At 43.4% G+C, this 18,261-nt stretch overlaps 1 protein-coding gene across 1 annotated transcript in view; it reads right to left on the bottom strand.

The window, feature by feature from the left end:
- Positions 1 to 7,928: 7,928 nt before the first annotated feature.
- The window catches only part of LOC120049588 (mitogen-activated protein kinase kinase kinase kinase 2-like), a 32,362-nt gene continuing 22,029 nt past the window's right edge, over positions 7,929 to 18,261 (bottom strand). Inside the window, exons 14-32 of the mRNA XM_038995881.1 lie at positions 17,500 to 17,558; positions 17,295 to 17,347; positions 16,974 to 17,012; positions 16,053 to 16,086; positions 15,743 to 15,905; positions 12,484 to 12,659; positions 11,880 to 11,921; positions 11,531 to 11,615; positions 11,372 to 11,451; positions 11,057 to 11,117; positions 10,680 to 10,812; positions 10,471 to 10,529; positions 10,263 to 10,366; positions 9,703 to 9,886; positions 9,456 to 9,548; positions 9,269 to 9,355; positions 9,037 to 9,107; positions 8,891 to 8,946; positions 7,929 to 8,776 (exon numbers count right to left, since the gene is read on the bottom strand). Of these exons, the coding sequence (XP_038851809.1) occupies positions 8,689 to 8,776; positions 8,891 to 8,946; positions 9,037 to 9,107; positions 9,269 to 9,355; positions 9,456 to 9,548; positions 9,703 to 9,886; positions 10,263 to 10,366; positions 10,471 to 10,529; positions 10,680 to 10,812; positions 11,057 to 11,117; positions 11,372 to 11,451; positions 11,531 to 11,615; positions 11,880 to 11,921; positions 12,484 to 12,659; positions 15,743 to 15,905; positions 16,053 to 16,086; positions 16,974 to 17,012; positions 17,295 to 17,347; positions 17,500 to 17,558 (1,667 nt within the window). The 3' untranslated portion in view covers positions 7,929 to 8,688. The remainder of the gene's footprint in view (positions 8,777 to 8,890; positions 8,947 to 9,036; positions 9,108 to 9,268; positions 9,356 to 9,455; positions 9,549 to 9,702; positions 9,887 to 10,262; positions 10,367 to 10,470; positions 10,530 to 10,679; positions 10,813 to 11,056; positions 11,118 to 11,371; positions 11,452 to 11,530; positions 11,616 to 11,879; positions 11,922 to 12,483; positions 12,660 to 15,742; positions 15,906 to 16,052; positions 16,087 to 16,973; positions 17,013 to 17,294; positions 17,348 to 17,499; positions 17,559 to 18,261) is intronic.

Genomic DNA, 18,261 nt, shown 5'->3' with positions numbered 1-18,261 from the left:
AACGCCTGAAGTCATTTGTACAAACAATAATAGGCAAGTATAAACACCATGGGACCACACAGCCGTCATACCGCTCAGGAAGGAGATGCGTTCTGTCTCCTAGAGATGAATGTACTTTGGTGCGAAAAGAGCAAATCAATCCCAGAACAACAGCAAAGGACCTTGTAAAGATGCTGGAGGAAACAGGTACAAAAGTATCTATATCCACAGTAAAACGAGTCCTATATCGACATACCCTGAAATGCCGCTCAGCAAGGAAGAAGCCACTGCTCCTAAACCGCCATTAAAAAACCCAGACAACGGTTTGCAACTGCACATGGGGACAAAGATCGTACTTTTTGGAGAAATGTCCTCTGGTCTGATGAAACAAAAATAGAACTGTTTGGCCATAATGACCATTGTTATGTTTGGAAGTTAAAGGGGGAGGCTTGCAAGCCAAAGAACACCATCCCAACCGTGAAGCACGGGGTGGCAGCATCATGTTGTGGGGATGCTTTGCTGCAGGAGGGACTGGTGCACTTCACAAAATAGAAAAACATTGTGGGAAGCTTGTGGAAGGCTACCCAAAACGTTTGACCCAGGTTAAACAATTTAAAGGCAATGCTACCAAATACTAATTGAGTGTATGTAAACTTCTGACCCACTGGGAATGTAATGATAGAAATAAATGCAGAAATAAATAATTCTCAACTATTATTGTCGCATAGTTGACGCTGGAGAGGCGAAGCAGGTACGGGGAGTTAAACATTTAATAAGGAACGGACATGGAACGAGACAAGAACAGCGTCAGCACAAGGGTAACAAAGACAAGAACAATTAATGCATCAGCAGGGGAACTGACAAATATAGGGAAAGTAATAAACAGGTGATGAGTGAGTCCAGGTGAATCCAATATCGCTGATGCGCGTGACGAGGGAAGGCAGGTGTGCGTAATTGATGATGGCAGGAGTGCGTGATGCAGGGAAGCCTGGCGCCCTCGAGCGCCAGGGGGGAAGAGCGGGAGCAGCCGTGACAATTATTCGGACATTTCACATTCTTAAAATAAAGTGGTGATCCTAACTGACCTAAAATAGGGAATTTTTACAAGGATTAAATGTCAGGAATTGTGAAAAACTGAGTTTAAATGTATTTGGCCAAGGTGTCTGTAAACTTCCAACTTCAACTGTATATACACACACTACATGACCAAAAGTATGTGGACACCTGCTCGTCGAATATCTCATGGGCTTTATTATGGAGTTGCTCCCCCCTTTGCTGCTACAACAGCCACCACTCTTCTGGGAAGGCTTTCCACTAGATTTTGGAACATTGCTGCGGGGACTTGCTTCCATTCAGCCACAAGAGCATTAGTGAGGTCGGGCACTGATGTTGTGCTATTATGCCTGGCTCGCAGTCGGCATTCCAGTTCACCCCAAAGGTGTTCGATGGGGTTGAGGTCAGGGTTCTATGCAGGCCAGTCATGTTCTTCCACATCGATCTCAACAAACCATTTCTGTATGGACATTGCTTTGTGCATGGTGGCATTGTCATGCTAAAACAGGAAAGGGCCTTCCCCAAACTGTTGCCACAAAGTTGCCACAAAGCAAAGAATTGTCTAGAATGTAGCGTTAAGATTTCCCTTCACTGGAACTAAGGGGCGTAGCACGAACCATGAAAACAACCCCAGGCCATTATTCCTCCTCCACCAAACTTTACAGTTGGCACTATGCATTCGGGCAGGTAGCGTTCTTTTGGCATCTGCCAAACCCATATCTGTCCATCGGACTGCCAGATGGTGAAGCATGATTCATCACTCCAGAGAACGCGTTTCAACTGCTTCAGAGTCCAATGGCGGCAAGCTTTACACAACTCCAGCCGACGCTTGACATTGTGCATGGTGATCTTAGGCTTGTGTGAGGCTGATCGACCATGGAAACCCATTTAATGAAACTCCCGACAAAGTTCTTGTGCTGACGTTGCTTCCAGAGGCTGTTTGGGACTTGGTAGTGAGTGTTGCAACCGAGGACAGACGATTACAACGCACTACGCATTCAGCACTCAGTGGTCCCATTCTGTGAGCTTGTGTGGCCTACCACTTCGTGGCAGAGCCGTTGTTGCTCCTAGACATTTCAACTTCACAATAACATCACTTACAGTTGACCGGGGCAGCTCTAGCAGGGCAGAAAATTGGCGAACTGACTTGTTGTAAAGGTGGCATCCTATGACGGTGCCACAATGAAAGTCACTGAGCTCTTCAGTAAGGCCATTCTACAGCCAATGTTTGTCTATGGAGATTGCATGGCTGTGTGTTCGATTTTATGCACCTGTCAGCAACCGGTGTGGCTGAAATAGCCGAATACACAAATTTGAAGGGGTGTCCACATACATTTGTGTGTATATACTGTATATTCATTGTGGGAAAGGGGAGAGTTAAAAACATAATATACAATACAAAAATAAAATAAATCTCCCAAATCCCCACCCCACTCCTTCAGTGATAATCTAAATCACATCGCTACACAGGCTCATGTGTCTGTGTTGACCGAACATTAATCGACAGGATTCCTTGTAATGCGCCCAAAAACGTTCAGCCGCACTCACAACAATGCCTATTTTCTCAGATTTCTTCTTTGTTTGAGCTGTGCAGTTTATAACCAATGCAATAAACGATACTAAGTCCACCTTTTTAACATGCAACGTGCCAGGGTCCTACTGGCAAGTAACATTTACTTCTGTCTCTAATCCAACTACCATGGTTTCTTCAACTTTACTCCCTTCTTCCACTCTTCTCACCCCCTCCGGATAGGAGACATGCTGGACAGCCCTTATTCTTGTCACCTCGGTCTCCTTCACCCTAACAGGGCACTTCATGAATTCTGGTACATGCTCACCACCACAATTGCAGCATTTTGCCTCAACTGGCATATGATACTCCTCCCATCTATATACACTTGACAAATGTCCGATAGTACATTTATCACACTGCAAGGGGTTTGGGCATGAAGGCTCTTACAGGATATCACACATAACCCAAATATACGTACAAAGGGCGAGACTCTTCAAATAACAAAATAATGGGCTTCCTCACTCCATCCACCATACAGGTCAGTTGGCATGTACTAACCACTGGGCTTCCTCACTCCATCCACCATACAAGTCAGTTGGCGTGTACTAACCACTGGGCTTCCTCACTCCATCCACCATACAGGTCAGTTGGCGTGTACTAACCACTGGGCTTCCTCACTCCATCCACCATACGGATCAGTTGGTGTGTACTAACCACTGGGCTTCCTCACTCCATCCACCATACAGGTCAGTTGGCGTGTACTAACCACTGGGCTTCCTCACTCCATCCACCATACGGATCAGTTGGTGTGTACTAACCACTGGGCTTCCTCACTCCATCCACCATACAGGTCAGTTGGCGTGTACTAACCACTGGGCTTCCTCACTCCATCCACCATACAGGTCAGTTGGCGTGTACTAACCACTGGGCTTCCTCACACCATTCACCATACAGGTCAGTTGGCGTGTACTAACCACTGGGCTTCCTCACACCATCCACCATACGGATCAGTTGGTGTGTACTAACCACTGGGCTTCCTCACTCCATCCACCATACGGATCAGTTGGTGTGTACTAACCACTGGGCTTCCTCACTCCATCCACCATACGGATCAGTTGGCGTGTACTAACCACTGGGCTTCCTCACACCATTCACCATACAGGTCAGTTGGCGTGTACTAACCACTGGGCTTCTTCACACCATCCACCATACGGATCAGTTGGCGTGTACTAACCACTGGGCTTCCTCACTCCATCCACCATACGGATCAGTTGGCGTGTACTAACCACTGGGCTTCCTCACACCATCCACCATACAGGTCAGTTGGTGTGCACCAACCACTGACTCTATTTCTTTAGTTACATCCTTTGCACTCTCTTCTAGCGCCACTCCAACCCCTTTGATAGGCGCCCTGCTTCACAGATCCACGCACGATACATTCCAATCCGATATATTTTTCAGGTGCAAAGCACGCACCTTCTGCTGCCACAGCTTGTCATTTGAAATGGGAGCAAATGATTCATAGCGGGCAAAACAAGCAAGGAGGTGGGCAGAGCCAAGCACGAGCTAGCAAGAGCCTATTGGCGAGTTCTAGAATTTATTTGCATATTTCCGTTAGGGAACGCCTACTCTGTGAAGTGAGCATGTGCAATAACTCAATTCACCCTTGCACTCCTAAACAACGCCGTTTTTTAAAACTTTGGCAAATGGGAAAGTCTACCAACTAGTTTTGGAAACAGAAAACTGTATTGAGATCAAATGTTTAATCAATGAGAAAATTAGCAGAATGTCGGCCAAAAACCATTTAGCTCCATCTTCTCCCATTGCCGGCCCCTGGGCTTCCTCTAACCCTACACCCATTAAAACATCACCACTATTCCACCACTTTGGCCCTATCTGATCCTTCACCTGGCCGGCAGCCTGGGAGGACGGGACACTATGATTCGAAACATCTTGTAAGTATTCTGCAGTAAAATCTACTACACCCAAGTGCTTCTCCGCAGCTGCCACAACATCTATTTTCTGGAGAAGCCCCTGATGGAGTGTGCAGTTCTGGGCTCAATGTGGGCAAACGCGTTTAACCCGAACCCTTCCCATCTCCTTCAAGGTCACCCAAGTTGAGGTTCACGTTGAAGGTATCAACGTCAACGAAAGCGAATCTTAATCGAACCTAACCTACATGGATAAAAACATAAACCATGGAAGTAAGTGAGACTGTCATTATGCATAATGTACTTTGTAATACTCATGTTATACCAGTGCAGTGGTATATTTTTATATAACCAACTACCGCACCGATGTTAGCATAGTGTTAATTAGCACCCATTTGCAGGTGAGCTAGCTAATTGCTTACAATGAGGGAATCTTATTTGGACAAATGTGCCTACTTGAGCAGTAAGCCTAGGTTGACATGTACAGTTATGTAATCGATGTGATCGTTGATTTTCTGTGTTTCGTCAATGTATGCCTTGTTGTGTTTGGCTGGCTCTAAATGTGTATCGTTGATGCCGACGGCCATTCCCTAAGTTACACATAGCGAGTCTACACAGCCTACTCATAGTATATACAATAATGAAATTAAATGCCTATTGCTTATTTTATGCCTTTCTAATTATCATGCCTTTTATGTCTATGCTTATTTTCTTTGGTGTATAGAGACACGTTAGTATGTTATTGGAGGGCCAGAGTCCCAAAATTAAAAAATGCATCAGCAGTCAACTTCATCACTGCCCCTTCTGCACATAAGGCTGAACAATATATGGTCAACAACCACATCAAAGGTCATGCTTCAGTGGGGCACAGAGGTACTATTTCTTTCTTTGTTTATTGAATATATTTGACGTCTACGTTTTTTGATTTACCCTATTTTTTCAGATACATCAGTGTATTTAATTAAATTGTATAACTTGTTACTTTACTGTTATTCCTCTCTTTCAGAGATCACAATCATAAAGTGTGGCTTCAGTTGTAGAAATGCGACACACTTTCATTGTTGCTATTGCTACGGCAACAATAATCAACAGAGCACAGTTTCTGAAGCACCTGACATACCATCATCATCCAGTGGCCCCTCAAGAGCACCCAGAGGCCCTTAAACAGTGGCCAGTGGCCCCTCAAGAGCACACAGAGGCCCTTAAACAGCGGCCAGTGGCCCCTCAAGAGCACCCAGAGGCCCTTAAACAGTGGCCGCTCAAGAGCACCCAGCGGCCCTTAAACAGCGGCCAGTGGTTTTTCCACCGATACCACACACTCCTTTGTCCCATGCCCTCCTGCACACTTCTCACGTCTCGGAATCTCCCTCCTACACACTGCTGCAACATGACCATAAGCTTGGCATCTGAAACACCTTAGTGGGTTTAGCACAAAAGCTATATAACGGTATAACTGACATATCCTAACATGGCTTTATCAGGTAAAGACTGCTTCAAAACAAAAAAAGACAGACAATGTCTTCTAAGTTTCACCACGCTCGCCACTGGGTCTGCGTGGCACCAAACGGCAGGTGTCACAGACACAGGGAATCTTCAATTTCAGTTGCTCCACCTCAACACAACGTCACCCCCGCAATGAATCCTTTCAAAGGCGCCCTGCTCTAGAGAGCAAAGCAAGTCACAGGTCTTGTCCGGAGGCACGTGACACGAGGCACCCGCTACCCCTGGACGGAAGAAACACAGAAAATCATCACAAGTCCACTTCGAGCTACCTTCATCGATTTAACAGTACCCAACTTATTTTACTCCCACTGGGTCATCAGCCAGGTCTCCTCCTCATCATCTATCTTAGCTCAAAAAAAGACTACTGAAGTACATTATTCCTATCACTCTATATTGGCCTCAGCCACAGATTATCCATTATATTGACCAGATACTCAAGTGGCTGCTCTAACAATGAAAATACATTTCTTCTGTATTTTCTGTAATGGAAGGTATTCAGGAGGTAAGATCAGGTGAGACAATTCTAGCCAATGAGACGGCAGATACACATGATAAAAATGTCATGCGGACGACACACAGTTGTACATTTTGATGAAACATGGTGAAGGCCCAAAATTGCCTACCCTGGAAGCCTGTGTTTCATACATAAGGAAGTGGATGGCGACCAATGGTTTACTTTTAAACTCGGACAAAACAGAGATGCTAGTTCAAAGTCCCAGGAAACAAAGAGATCTTCTGTTGGATCTGACAATTAATCTTGATGGTTGTACAGTCGTCTCAAATAAAACTGTGAAGGACCTTGGCGTTACTCTGGACCCCGATCTCTCTTTTGACGAACATATCAATAATATTTCAAGGGCAGCTTTTCTCCATCTTTGTAACATTACAAAAATCAGATTTTTGGGGTAAAAAATGATGCAGAAAAGCTAATCCATGTCTCTGACTCTATTGCAGGGGGCTGAGTCACTGGCTTACTAGTGCTCTTCCATGCCGTCCCTAGGAGGGGTACATCACTTGAGTGGGTTGAGTCACTGACGTGATCTTCCTGTCCGGTTTTGCGACCCTTCGTTCTTGTGCGGTGGAGGAAATCTTTGTGGGCTATACTCAGCCTTGTCTAAGGGTAGTAAGTTGATATCCCTCTAGTGGTAAGGGTAGTAAGTTGATATCCCTCTAGTGGTGTGTGGGCTGTACTTTGGCAAAGTGGGTGGGGTTTTAATCCTGCCTGGTTTGCCCTGTCCGGGGCCACAGTGTCCCCCACCCCTCCCATGTCTCAGCCTCCAGTATCTATGCTGCAATAGTCTATGTTCCAGGGGGCTAGGGTCAGTCTGTTATATCTGATATAAATCTCCTGTCTTATCTGGTGTCCTGTGTGAATTTAACTATGCTCCCTCTAATTCTCCCTCCACTCCCGGAGGACCTGAGCCCTAGGACCATTTATTTGTATTTATTTATTTAACTAGGCAAGTCAGTTAAGAACAAATTCTTATTTACAATGACGGCCTACCCCGGCCAAACCCTAACCCGGACGACGCTGGGCCAATTGTGCGCCACCCTATGGGACTCCCAATCACGGCCGGTTGAGATACAGCCTGGAATTAAACCAAGGTCTGTAGTGACGCCTCTAGCACTGACCTGCAGTGCCTTAGACCGCTGCGCCACTCGGGAGACCATGCCTCAGCACTACCTGGCCTAATGACTCCTGGCTGTCCACATTCCACCTGGTCGTTCTGCTGCTCCAGTTTCAACTGTTCTGCCTGGTGCTATGAAACCCTGACCTGTTCACCGGATGTGCTACCTTGTCTCGGACCCGCTATTTTCGACTCTCTCTCTCTCGTCTTTGAAAAAAATCTATTGTTTGGCGCAAGTTAAAACTAAGTATACATAAAATCTCTTAAATCCATATTCCCACATCATATGATTTTCCCAAAAAAAATTCAAAAAGCAACATGCATGCTCCTTCAAGTGTATTTCATGGATGATGAGTGTTACATTGGGCCTCATACTGCACAACCAAACCAAACCAAACCAAAATCATTAAACACAACATAGTATCACTACCAGTCTTTGAGCACTTTGTGGCAAACAAACACATGTTGCAAGCTCTTTTTAATGCTGGAATAGTCTTCATCTGGGTCTGGGAAACACGCCTTTAAATTGATCTCAGTAAAGTCTTTCAAAGCACTTTTAGAATGTTTTGGCACTCTGATTCTATGGCACATATTTTCTAAACTATTTATGTTGACATCTTGGAGCAGCGCCACCTATGCCATGACGTCACATAGTAATACTACAGTTAATGGACAGAGCAGGGTGGTGTTCACAATGTTGTTTCAGGAGACAGGTCAGACTTCAGTTATCAGTCATACCAGTAAAAATAGACAATGGGGTTGTGTAAGGTTAAAAGTAGTTTGTGCCATTCAAGGGGTTAGAGGTCACGACAGGGGGCTCTCTCTGACAAGTCTTTTTTTACAAGTCCTTCCTCAAACACACACCAGCTCAGTTATCTCCCTGTGGTTTAGTGTGTGAGAGTCCCCCATGGTCTGTATGTTCCCCATATGCAGGTAGAGGGGGTTAGCTCAGTTTGAGACAAGTCTACAGTGAGTTTATTAGGTGCCAGAGAAGCACTTCCCATCTCAAGAAACACTCTTCTTCTCTTCTTACTTAAATCCCAATATCTATTATTTTCTTTCAGTCCTTTTCTCTCTTCTCTCAGTAGCTGCTTTCATGGCCAGTCAGGATATAGAGGTTGGTCATGGCTGACGGGTCCTCTGTGGGAGTACTCTGAAGGACAATATCCCTATGGAAACGACAAAAGACCGAATGTGATTCGTTTTCTCAGATATCCTTTGACCCCTAATGCGAACACACATAATGTGGTATTCAAGGTAACAGACCAGCGTTTGGAGCATACCTATTCGTCCCCAAGACCTGGAATACTCTGCTTTCGTCTGTGATTTCCTGCGTGACCTACAAAGATGAATGTAAATGTATTTCACTGTTTCGGCGAGATAATATACTTCCAATGCAGATCAAGCATTTACAATGAAACATAATCACCTCATTTGTGTGAAGACTCCTCCCTTTAAGACCATGCTTCCAGAAAGCCAGAACACTGTCCTGTAAACAAACTAGCCACACAACAGTAATGTCACAAAAAAAAATCTTCCACGCACGTAGTGTGTAGCTGTAACTATAGTACCTCACCCCTGCTTGTACCTATGATGTGGTGATGAATTGAGAACATTCTATGAGGTAAAGAATTATTATTGAGATTGAATGAAGTTAGTACTTAGTGTTTCAATGGGGAAGTCAAAGACAAGTTCAGCAGCCAGCTCCTTGGAGGGAAGACCTTGTAGGTTGACAATCTTCACAGTCTCTGTAAAGTGACATTAAAGATACCGTTAGTAGTGGACATTAAAAGGCAGGTGGTGCTAATGATATTTTAGGTAGGATGTAATATATTCCAATAGACTCACTCTCCAGTACAATGAGAACCGTGTCTCTGTCCAGCTGTGTTGCCTGCATGGCTCCCGGTCCGGCTCCGGTCCGGCCCCGGTCCGGCGTACTCTCTGTAAACACACGCGCACACACACATGCACATATACAAAGACAGAGAGAAAGAAAGAAAGAGAGAGAGAGAGAGAGAGACAAAATTACAGTTATACAATTTCTCTACACAATGTCATACGGTTCAAATCCTAATATCTGACATCTCTGTGCTACCTGGTGAAGAATTTGGTGTGCCGTTCAACTCTATGATGTCGAACTTCAGCTGCTGGTTGGTTGGTGGTTTCCCTCCCTCTGCAGCACAGTCCCCCACCCCGACACATAGCTGTGGGAACTCATCCTTCACTAACACCAGTAGCTCAAAGATAGGGAGCGAATCCGGTAGACGTATGTCTATATGCTGAGAGGGACAAAGGGTAGAAAGACCAATTTTACAAGTCTTACAGATATGGTTCATATACATGCACTACATGGCCATTCCAAAATCCTGGGCATTAATATAGAGTCGGTCCTCCCCTTTGCTGCTATAATCTGCTCCACTCTTCTAGGAAGGCTTTCCACCAGATGTTGGAACATTGCTGCAGGAACTTGCTTCTATTCAGCCACAAGACCATTAGTGATGTCAGGCACTGATGTTGGGCGATTAGGCCTGGCTCGCAGTCGGAGTTTCAATTCATCCCAAAGGTGTTCAATTAGGTTGAGGTCAGGGCTCTGTGCAGGCCAGTCAAGTGTATGTTGTATGAAATAATTGTGAGTTTTGTTAAGTCGATACACACCTTGAGCTGCAAGAACTTCTGCAGAGGCTCATACCACAAGAGTAGAATTAGACCTGATGGTACAGCCCCACACAGGAACGTGCTGTCTGTGTGTGGGTTTCTTGCTAGAGAGAGGAGAAAGAGCAATTTCAATTGAATCAATTTCAGATAAATTGAAGCAACTTTCTGTGTTGTGATTGAACATAATGCAGTGCCAAATTTCACTTACCCACGCTGCATCTTCGACAGCCTTTAGTGTCTGGTATCTTCACAGTTACAGCATATTTCCTGCTGATTGACATTTTATATATGTTTTACTTTAAATAAGGACAGGCACATACTGTATATTGAAGACAAATTGAACCCGAACACATTGATACACACACACGCACACGCGCACACGCACACACACACACACACACACACACACACACACACCCCCTCTGCCTGGGGTTGATCCTCTCAGTGAGGCGGTTGGTACTGAGGGACAGGTGACTCTGTTTCTGCTGCTTGTGGCCCCTCTGTTCAAACAGAGCCGTCAGACTGTGGGAGTACAGCTGGGAAGACTTCCCTGGGGATGGGGTTGGAGAGGGGAGGAATGGTAAGAACCCGTGTTCAAATTTAGCAGTGCTTGATTGAGCTTGCCATGGTGCAATGGAACCAATGGAATAGTCTCAAAAGTGCAAACCCCGCCCACCTGGCACTCAAGCAAACACTGAAATACTATTTGCAACCAGGTCTGGTTTATTACTGGAGTTGATGGTGTAGGATCCTATGAACAACATGATAGGTGTGTAATTGGGGTAGAGCTCTACCTGATACGGACATCAAGACATTGTTCATGACAAACAGCCAGGTACATCTCTGTGGGAGCAACTGTGGGGGGAAGAGAGAGGTATTCGTTTAAAGTTTTATTAGTCGTATGTACAGGATACACATGGTATATATACACTGTCTAACGAAATGCCTACTCGCAGGTTCCTTCTCGACAATACAACAACAATAAGATAAGAATATGAACATAAAGTAAATGGCTCAGTAGAATAGTATTAGTGGTATGCTCTGGAATTGTAACGCAGACTACCCACATTAATTCATACTTTCACATTCATCAATATCTAAACTGTTACCTTCTCCAGGGTGTCCTCATGGAGCTCGTTGAGGTTGAGGGTGTAGACACCCTCTTCTGCCCCCAGAATAAGATACTGATCTGAGGAAGAGATAAGATAATGTCACGGCCATTTATAATGACCTTGTCTTAACCTCTTTAACCCCTTCTGTACCCCTACCTCTAGTTTTAGGGAGAATCCAGGTCACAGCACAGTGGATCTTCAAAGGACAACCATTGAAGACTTTAGAGAAACAGGCACCCATCTATGAAACAAAACATGTTGTATTATCATGATGGCTATTTCTACGTTGCTGTAAAATAGGCATGGTTAAACTATTATAATGTGTTTAATGTTCATTTTAGCAAACCATTGTTGCAGTGAGCATTCCATCAAGGGTTTTTGAGACCAATAGCCATTAGCTACATAGCCTGTTTATAAGCATGTGGAAATATTGTTAGTTATTGATGCAGCAGCTTTTCTGTACTGTCTTAGGGCACATGCTGTTTGACTAGACCTCTGCACTTACATGAACTTGAGGGGTAGGAGGGAGTCCATGACAATCAGCTCTCTAGAAATTAAACAGGGTTAAACACAACAACAGCAACAACAACAAAAAAGAAGGATAACGGTGTAGTTCAAATGAGGATGTTGTTTAAATTCATGTCACAAAGCAGCGCCATAGGATCTGGCCATCTCTGAATTCTGTCGTCCTACATGAAATGTTACAAAAGGATGGTTTATGAAAGGGGACATTGAAGAATGTATTGAAACATGTTATTAGGTTAACAAACCACACACTTTTTGTCAGTACCAGGGTTGATGTCAATTTCATTTCAGTCAGTTCAGGAAGTGAATTCAAATTCCAATCAAAAAATGAATGTCACTTTACTACTATTATGCTGGAATTTCACTTATTCCTTGGAAGTGTCTGACTTCACTTTGAATTGAACCCCTAAGTACTGGCTATGTACTGGTTAAGGATACCGTCTACTGGTAGCCTCAAATCCATACGATGTGTTGAAGCCAACTGCCACTGCCATTCTCGGGCGTCAGCAGCTACAGTATGGATATGAGGCTATGTACAGATACTGTATGTAGTGAGGCAACATTGCCCTGTGTTTTAAACTCACAGAGTTCGTCTTCCTCCTCAGTGTGCTCCACTCTGGAGAGAGAGAGGTTTCTCTGCATGATGAGGTCACCCCTTCTGTCTTCTTCTTCTCTGCCTGTACGGCACCCCCCTCAGAAACACTGGGGTCACTACACCACTGTCTGCTGATGTCCTGAGTTGCAGAACACCTGGCCAAGACTAGAGAACAACAAGAGGACGAAGGAGGGAAAAAAAATTCATGTTGAAACGGGCTGTCGATCTTAGCATAGATGGAATTGGATTAAAACACACCGAAGATACACTACCGTTCAAAAGTTTGGGGTCACTTAGAAATGTCCTTATTTTTTAAAGAAAAGCAAAAAAATGTGTCCATTAAAATAACATCAAATTGATCAGGAATACAGTGTAGACATTGTTAATGTTGTAAATGACTATTGTAGCTGGAAACGGCAGATTTTTTATGGAATATCTACATAGGCGTACAGAGGCCCATTATCAACAACCATCACTCCTGTGTTCCAATGGCACGTTGTGTTAGCTAATCCAAGTTCATCATTTTAAAAGGCTAATTGATCATTAGAAAACCCTTTTGCAATTATTTTAGCAAAGCTGAAAACTGTTGTTCTGATTAAAGAAGCAATAAAACTGGCCTTCTTTAGACTAGTTGAGTATCTGGAGCATCAGCTTTTGTGGGTTCGATTACAGACTCAAAATGGTCAGAAATAAAGAACTTTCTTCTGAAACTCGTCAGTCTATTATTGAGAGGCGACTCCGGGATGCTGGCCTTCTAGGCAGAGTTGCAAAGAAAGAGCCATATCTCATACTGGCCAATAGACTGTCCGTTTCCAGCTACAATAGTAATTTACAACATTAACAATGTCTACACTGTATCTCTGATCAATTTGTTGTCATTTTAATGGACAAAAAAATTTGCTTTTCTTTCAAAAACAAGGACATTTCTAAGTGACCCCAAACTTTTGAACGGTAGTGTATATAATTTAACATATCGAGAGCTTGGGACTATCTGGTTCTATCTGCAATGATTCTAAGATAATTGGCTTAAAAGTTCCAAACCCTCATTGGTTGGAATGGTGTCAGAAATTTTTATCTAGTAGTCTTTTGAACTTAACAACATGAATTGGGATATTCATGTTGGCCAGGATAACTAGTGGTTAGAGCATTGGACTAGTAACCGAAAGGTTGCTGGATCGATTCCCTGAGCTGACAAGGTAAAAATCAGTCGTTCTGCCCCTGAGCAAGGAACCCACTGTTCCCCGGGCGCCGAAGACGTGGATGTCGATTATGGCAGCCTCCCGCACCTCTCTGATTCAGAGGGGTTGGGTTAAATAGCGAAGACACATTTCAGTTGAAGGCATTCAGTTGTACAACTGACTAGGTATCCCCCTTTCCCATTGCACAGCGCCCCTGGAGCAATTAGGGTTAAGTGCCTTGCTCAAGGGCACAGCTCCAGTATTCGAATCAGTAGCCTTTCAGTTACTGGCCCTACGCTTTAACCTCGTGGCTACCTGCAGCATTGGAATATACTACTCACTAGGCAAATACGGAACAGTAATTCTGTTGTCAATACAAATACTAACATCAACAGACTTCAGGAAGTATTCACAACCCTTAACTTTTTCCACATTTTGTTGTGTTACAAAGCGGGATTAAATTGGATTTAACCGTAATTTTTCTGTCAATGATCTACACAAAATACACTGTAATGTTAAAGTGGAAGAAAAATGTGATATGTATTTTTTTATGAATGGAGAACAAAACCCTAATGCAGCATATCTTGATTAGATAAGTATTGAACCCCCTGAGTCAATACATATTATTATCACCTTTGGCAGTGATTACAGCTGTGAGTCTTCCTGGGTAAGTCTCTAAGAGTTTGCACACCTGAATTGTACAATGTTTTCCCATTATTCTTTTAAAAATGGTTTAAGCGCTGTCAAATTGGTTGTTGATCATTGCTAGATAACCATTTTCAAGATTTGCCAAAGATTTTTAAGTCGATTTAAGTCAAAACTGTAACTAGGCCAATCAGGAACATTCAATGTCGTCTTGGTAAGCAACTCCAGTGTATATTTGGCCTTGTGTTTTAGGTATTTGTCCTGCTGAAAGGTGAATTTGTCTCCCAGTGTCTGTTGGAAAGCAGACTGAACCAAGTTATCCTCCAGGGCTTTACCTGTGCATAGCTCTATTCTGTTTCTTTTTATCCCAAAAAATGTCATCCTTCCCGATGACCAGCATACCCATAACATGATGCAGCCACCACCATGCTTAAAATTATGAAGAGTGGTACTCAGTGATGTGTTGTTTGGATTTGCCCCAAACATAACGCTAAAGTTAATTTCTTTGCCACATTTTTTGCATTATTATTTTAGTGCCTTATTGCAAACAGGACGCATGTTTTGGAATAATTTTTATTCTGTACAGGCTTTCTTCTTTTCACTGTCGTTTATGTTATTATTGTGGAGTAACTACAATGTTGTTGATCCATCCTCAGTTATCTCCTATCACAGCCATTAAACTCTGTAACTTTTAAAATCACCATTGGCCTCATGGTGAAATCCCAGAGCAGTTTCCTTACTCTCCGAGTTAGGAAAGGCGCCTGTATCTTTGTAGTGACTGGGTGTGTTGATACACCATCCAAAGTGTAATTAATAACTGCACCATGCTCAAAGGGATATTCAATGTCTGCTTTTTTTTACCCATCTACCAATAGGTGCCCTTCTTTCGAACCATTGGAAAACCTCCCAGTCTTTGTGGTTGAATACGTGCTTAAAATTCACTGCTCGACTGAGGGACCTTACAGATAATTGTATGTGTGGGGTACAGAGATGTGGTAGTCATTTAAAAAATCATGTTAAACACTATTATTGTACACAAAGTGAGTCCATGAAACGTATGTGACTTGTTAAGTACATCTTTACTCCTGAACTTAAATAGGCTTGCCTATTGTACAACAAAAGGGTTGAATATTTATTGACTCAATACATTTCAGCTTCAAATTTTTTATTCATTTGTAAACATTTCTAAAATCATTATTCCACTTTGACATTATGCGGTGTTGTGTGTAGATCAGTGACACACAATCTCAATAGAATACTTTTAAAATTCAGGCTGTAACACAACAAAGCATGGAAAAAGACAAGGGGTGTGAATACTTTCTGAAGGCACTGTATATTAATCTCAGCACCCAGAACCAAATCAGTTGTCATGACAGATTGAAATATGACCTGTAAACATTGACTCTGTGTGTGGATTTTCCTTACCTGACGTGAAGTTTTTGGGTGTGTGGGTGGAGTCGGGCCCCAGGCTGGAGCTGGGGCCAAGGGTGAGGTCCTTGTCCTCCAGGGTGGGACAGAATGAGCTGATGGCAGGCAGGGAGGCTGTGGAAGGGCTGAATAACCCACTCTTCCTCCCACCTTTACCCCCCTACACAACCAGAAACATTAGACATACCACTATCACATAATGCAATAGGAAATAGCTGAAAGGTATGAAGGATTATCTTCATATCTTGCGTTACACTTGATTGTTTCAGAAGATCTGTTTTCTTGGCGTTCTGTTATTGCTACTTACACCAGCAGATGGCACTCTCTTAATGGTTAAGCTCCTGGAAAAAGAAATAGTCAATGGTAATGTTAGTGTTACACATATAACTTCTCAGAATGTCTCCCCTATGTGGAAGCTTTATGAATTGCAACAGCACTTGGCTGCGTTCCAATAAATCTTCCCCCTCCCCCGCATTCCATTTCCCATAACATGGAGGAGACTTGCGCTTGAGCCTTTTACTTTTGGTCCACCAGCTTCAAACAGCTGGGAAAAAACACCTGTGGTTATTCACATTGATTTATAAAAGATGGTACAACGATTCCCTACAATATTCAGTGTTTGTTTTCTCACATACAGTGTAGAATTTTAGCAATCAGGAAATGGCAGAGCGATTTCTACATTGGCAGCTTGACACGATTTCCATTAGACAACACAGCCACAAAGTAATAACAGCTTTCCCAATTTGACAACAGGAGAATATAACTGCAAATCGCAACACTGGCGGGTACGTAATACTTTGAAACACAATCATTCCACTATTACTGCAGATATATTATGGACATTTTCTGAAATTCATTAAAAAAAATCTTATGTGTAGCACCATTAATACTCATGCACTCTGCTAAATCAAAGGTAAATCAGATTTCCTTTCCACGTGGGATGCTTGCTTTCACAGTATATAAACTGACATGGGTTCAGTTATGTTGGCTCTTATTAGGACAAGATTTGGAGCAGGGCAGGGTCAATTAATTGTGAATATGCATACCCCAACAATAATAATCAGTGATCAAATATTATTTCGTTCTTTATCAGATAATGTCAAGTATTCAAAAGGTATTAATTTCAATGTGATTAAACAAACTTCCACAGCTTCCTTGATAAGAGGCATTGTCGCCGGGTAGAATACTGCTGAATAGTGTTTTTACAATGGGTGGTCTGCTGGCCTACCTCAGCTGCAGAGCTTCCTCCACACATTCCAACAGGCTCCTGAAACAGGAAGACAAGATGTTAATCTCTCTATGGGGCCACTAGTTCTGAGAACATGATGTGACAGAGAACCGCCTATTCTGTGACAATGGGAGGGTTGGAGCTTGTGTTTTCTGTTATGGATTCAGGGGTTTTTCATTATTGTTCTCCTGTAAACTTGCTCTAGTGGGAACGTCAGGTCCATGGCCATACACACAGACAGTAGATTTGAAATAATGCTCGTAATAATGTTTGTTTGACGTACTGCTACCAATAGTTAACTGTGGAAGAGGAGCATCTTACGGTGACTCAGTGTCCTCTTCTGAGACGTCCCAATCGTCTCCGTACGAGCTTTGCTGAAAAATTACGAAGAATCATCAACAACATACACACCCATAATATCCCTATCAATAGAACTCATACATCTCCCACTGCCCCAAATAGCCATTCTATGTTGACTTGACCTTAAACCCCAACATGTAAAACACAAGAAAGAAATGTGACTCACCATATCAGGATAAGGCTCTGTCACTTTCCTCAACGGAGGCCCAAACTTCACCTGGTCAACTAAGGGAAACACAACTAAGTTGATCATGAGGAAAATGTACACTTCAATACAATATATGTATTTAATAACTGCTGAGCCGAAACATGTTTTATAATATGGCATGATCCTTTTATGTGATGAATTTACTATCAATGCCATTGGATAAAATCCAGGTGGATCGCTATCCCACTGTCCTCTTATCATCTCTTGTTACGTATTCAGATCGATTGGTAAACTACTCTCATACTGAGCCCATATCACTGTGTTACAGTAATACCAAGTCATCGGCTTCAGGCAGCTTTACCTTTCACCCCAGAAGACTCATTGTGATGCCCATACAAGAAGAGTCACAACACCCCTCTCCACTAGCACCATGTATTTGTTTTCGTGTTGACATGCTTGTCTAAATATATGCTGTCTTGTCCCTGGCTGCTGCAGAGTGGGTGCATTGTCCACCATCACCACACCCTGTGTATGCTGTAACCTCACTGATAGGAGACATAGCAATAGTTCCTCAATCACCCCCCCCCCCCCCCCCCCCCCGCACTCCTCGTTTCCCCCACCTCCTCCCCCCAGAACCACTCCTCACGTGTGGGCACGTCAGAGGACCACAGAGGGAACATGCCATGTGCATGTGCAGGACAGTGACCCCTCTATGTGTCTCTCTGTGTCAGGTGACTCTAAGACTTGGGGACTTCCTCTCCACCACCTCCAAGTCACAAT

Source organism: Salvelinus namaycush, chromosome 6 (genome assembly GCF_016432855.1).
Source record: "Salvelinus namaycush isolate Seneca chromosome 6, SaNama_1.0, whole genome shotgun sequence".
Lineage (NCBI taxonomy): Eukaryota > Metazoa > Chordata > Actinopteri > Salmoniformes > Salmonidae > Salvelinus > Salvelinus namaycush.
This window is presented reverse-complemented; position numbering and strand designations above follow the sequence as displayed.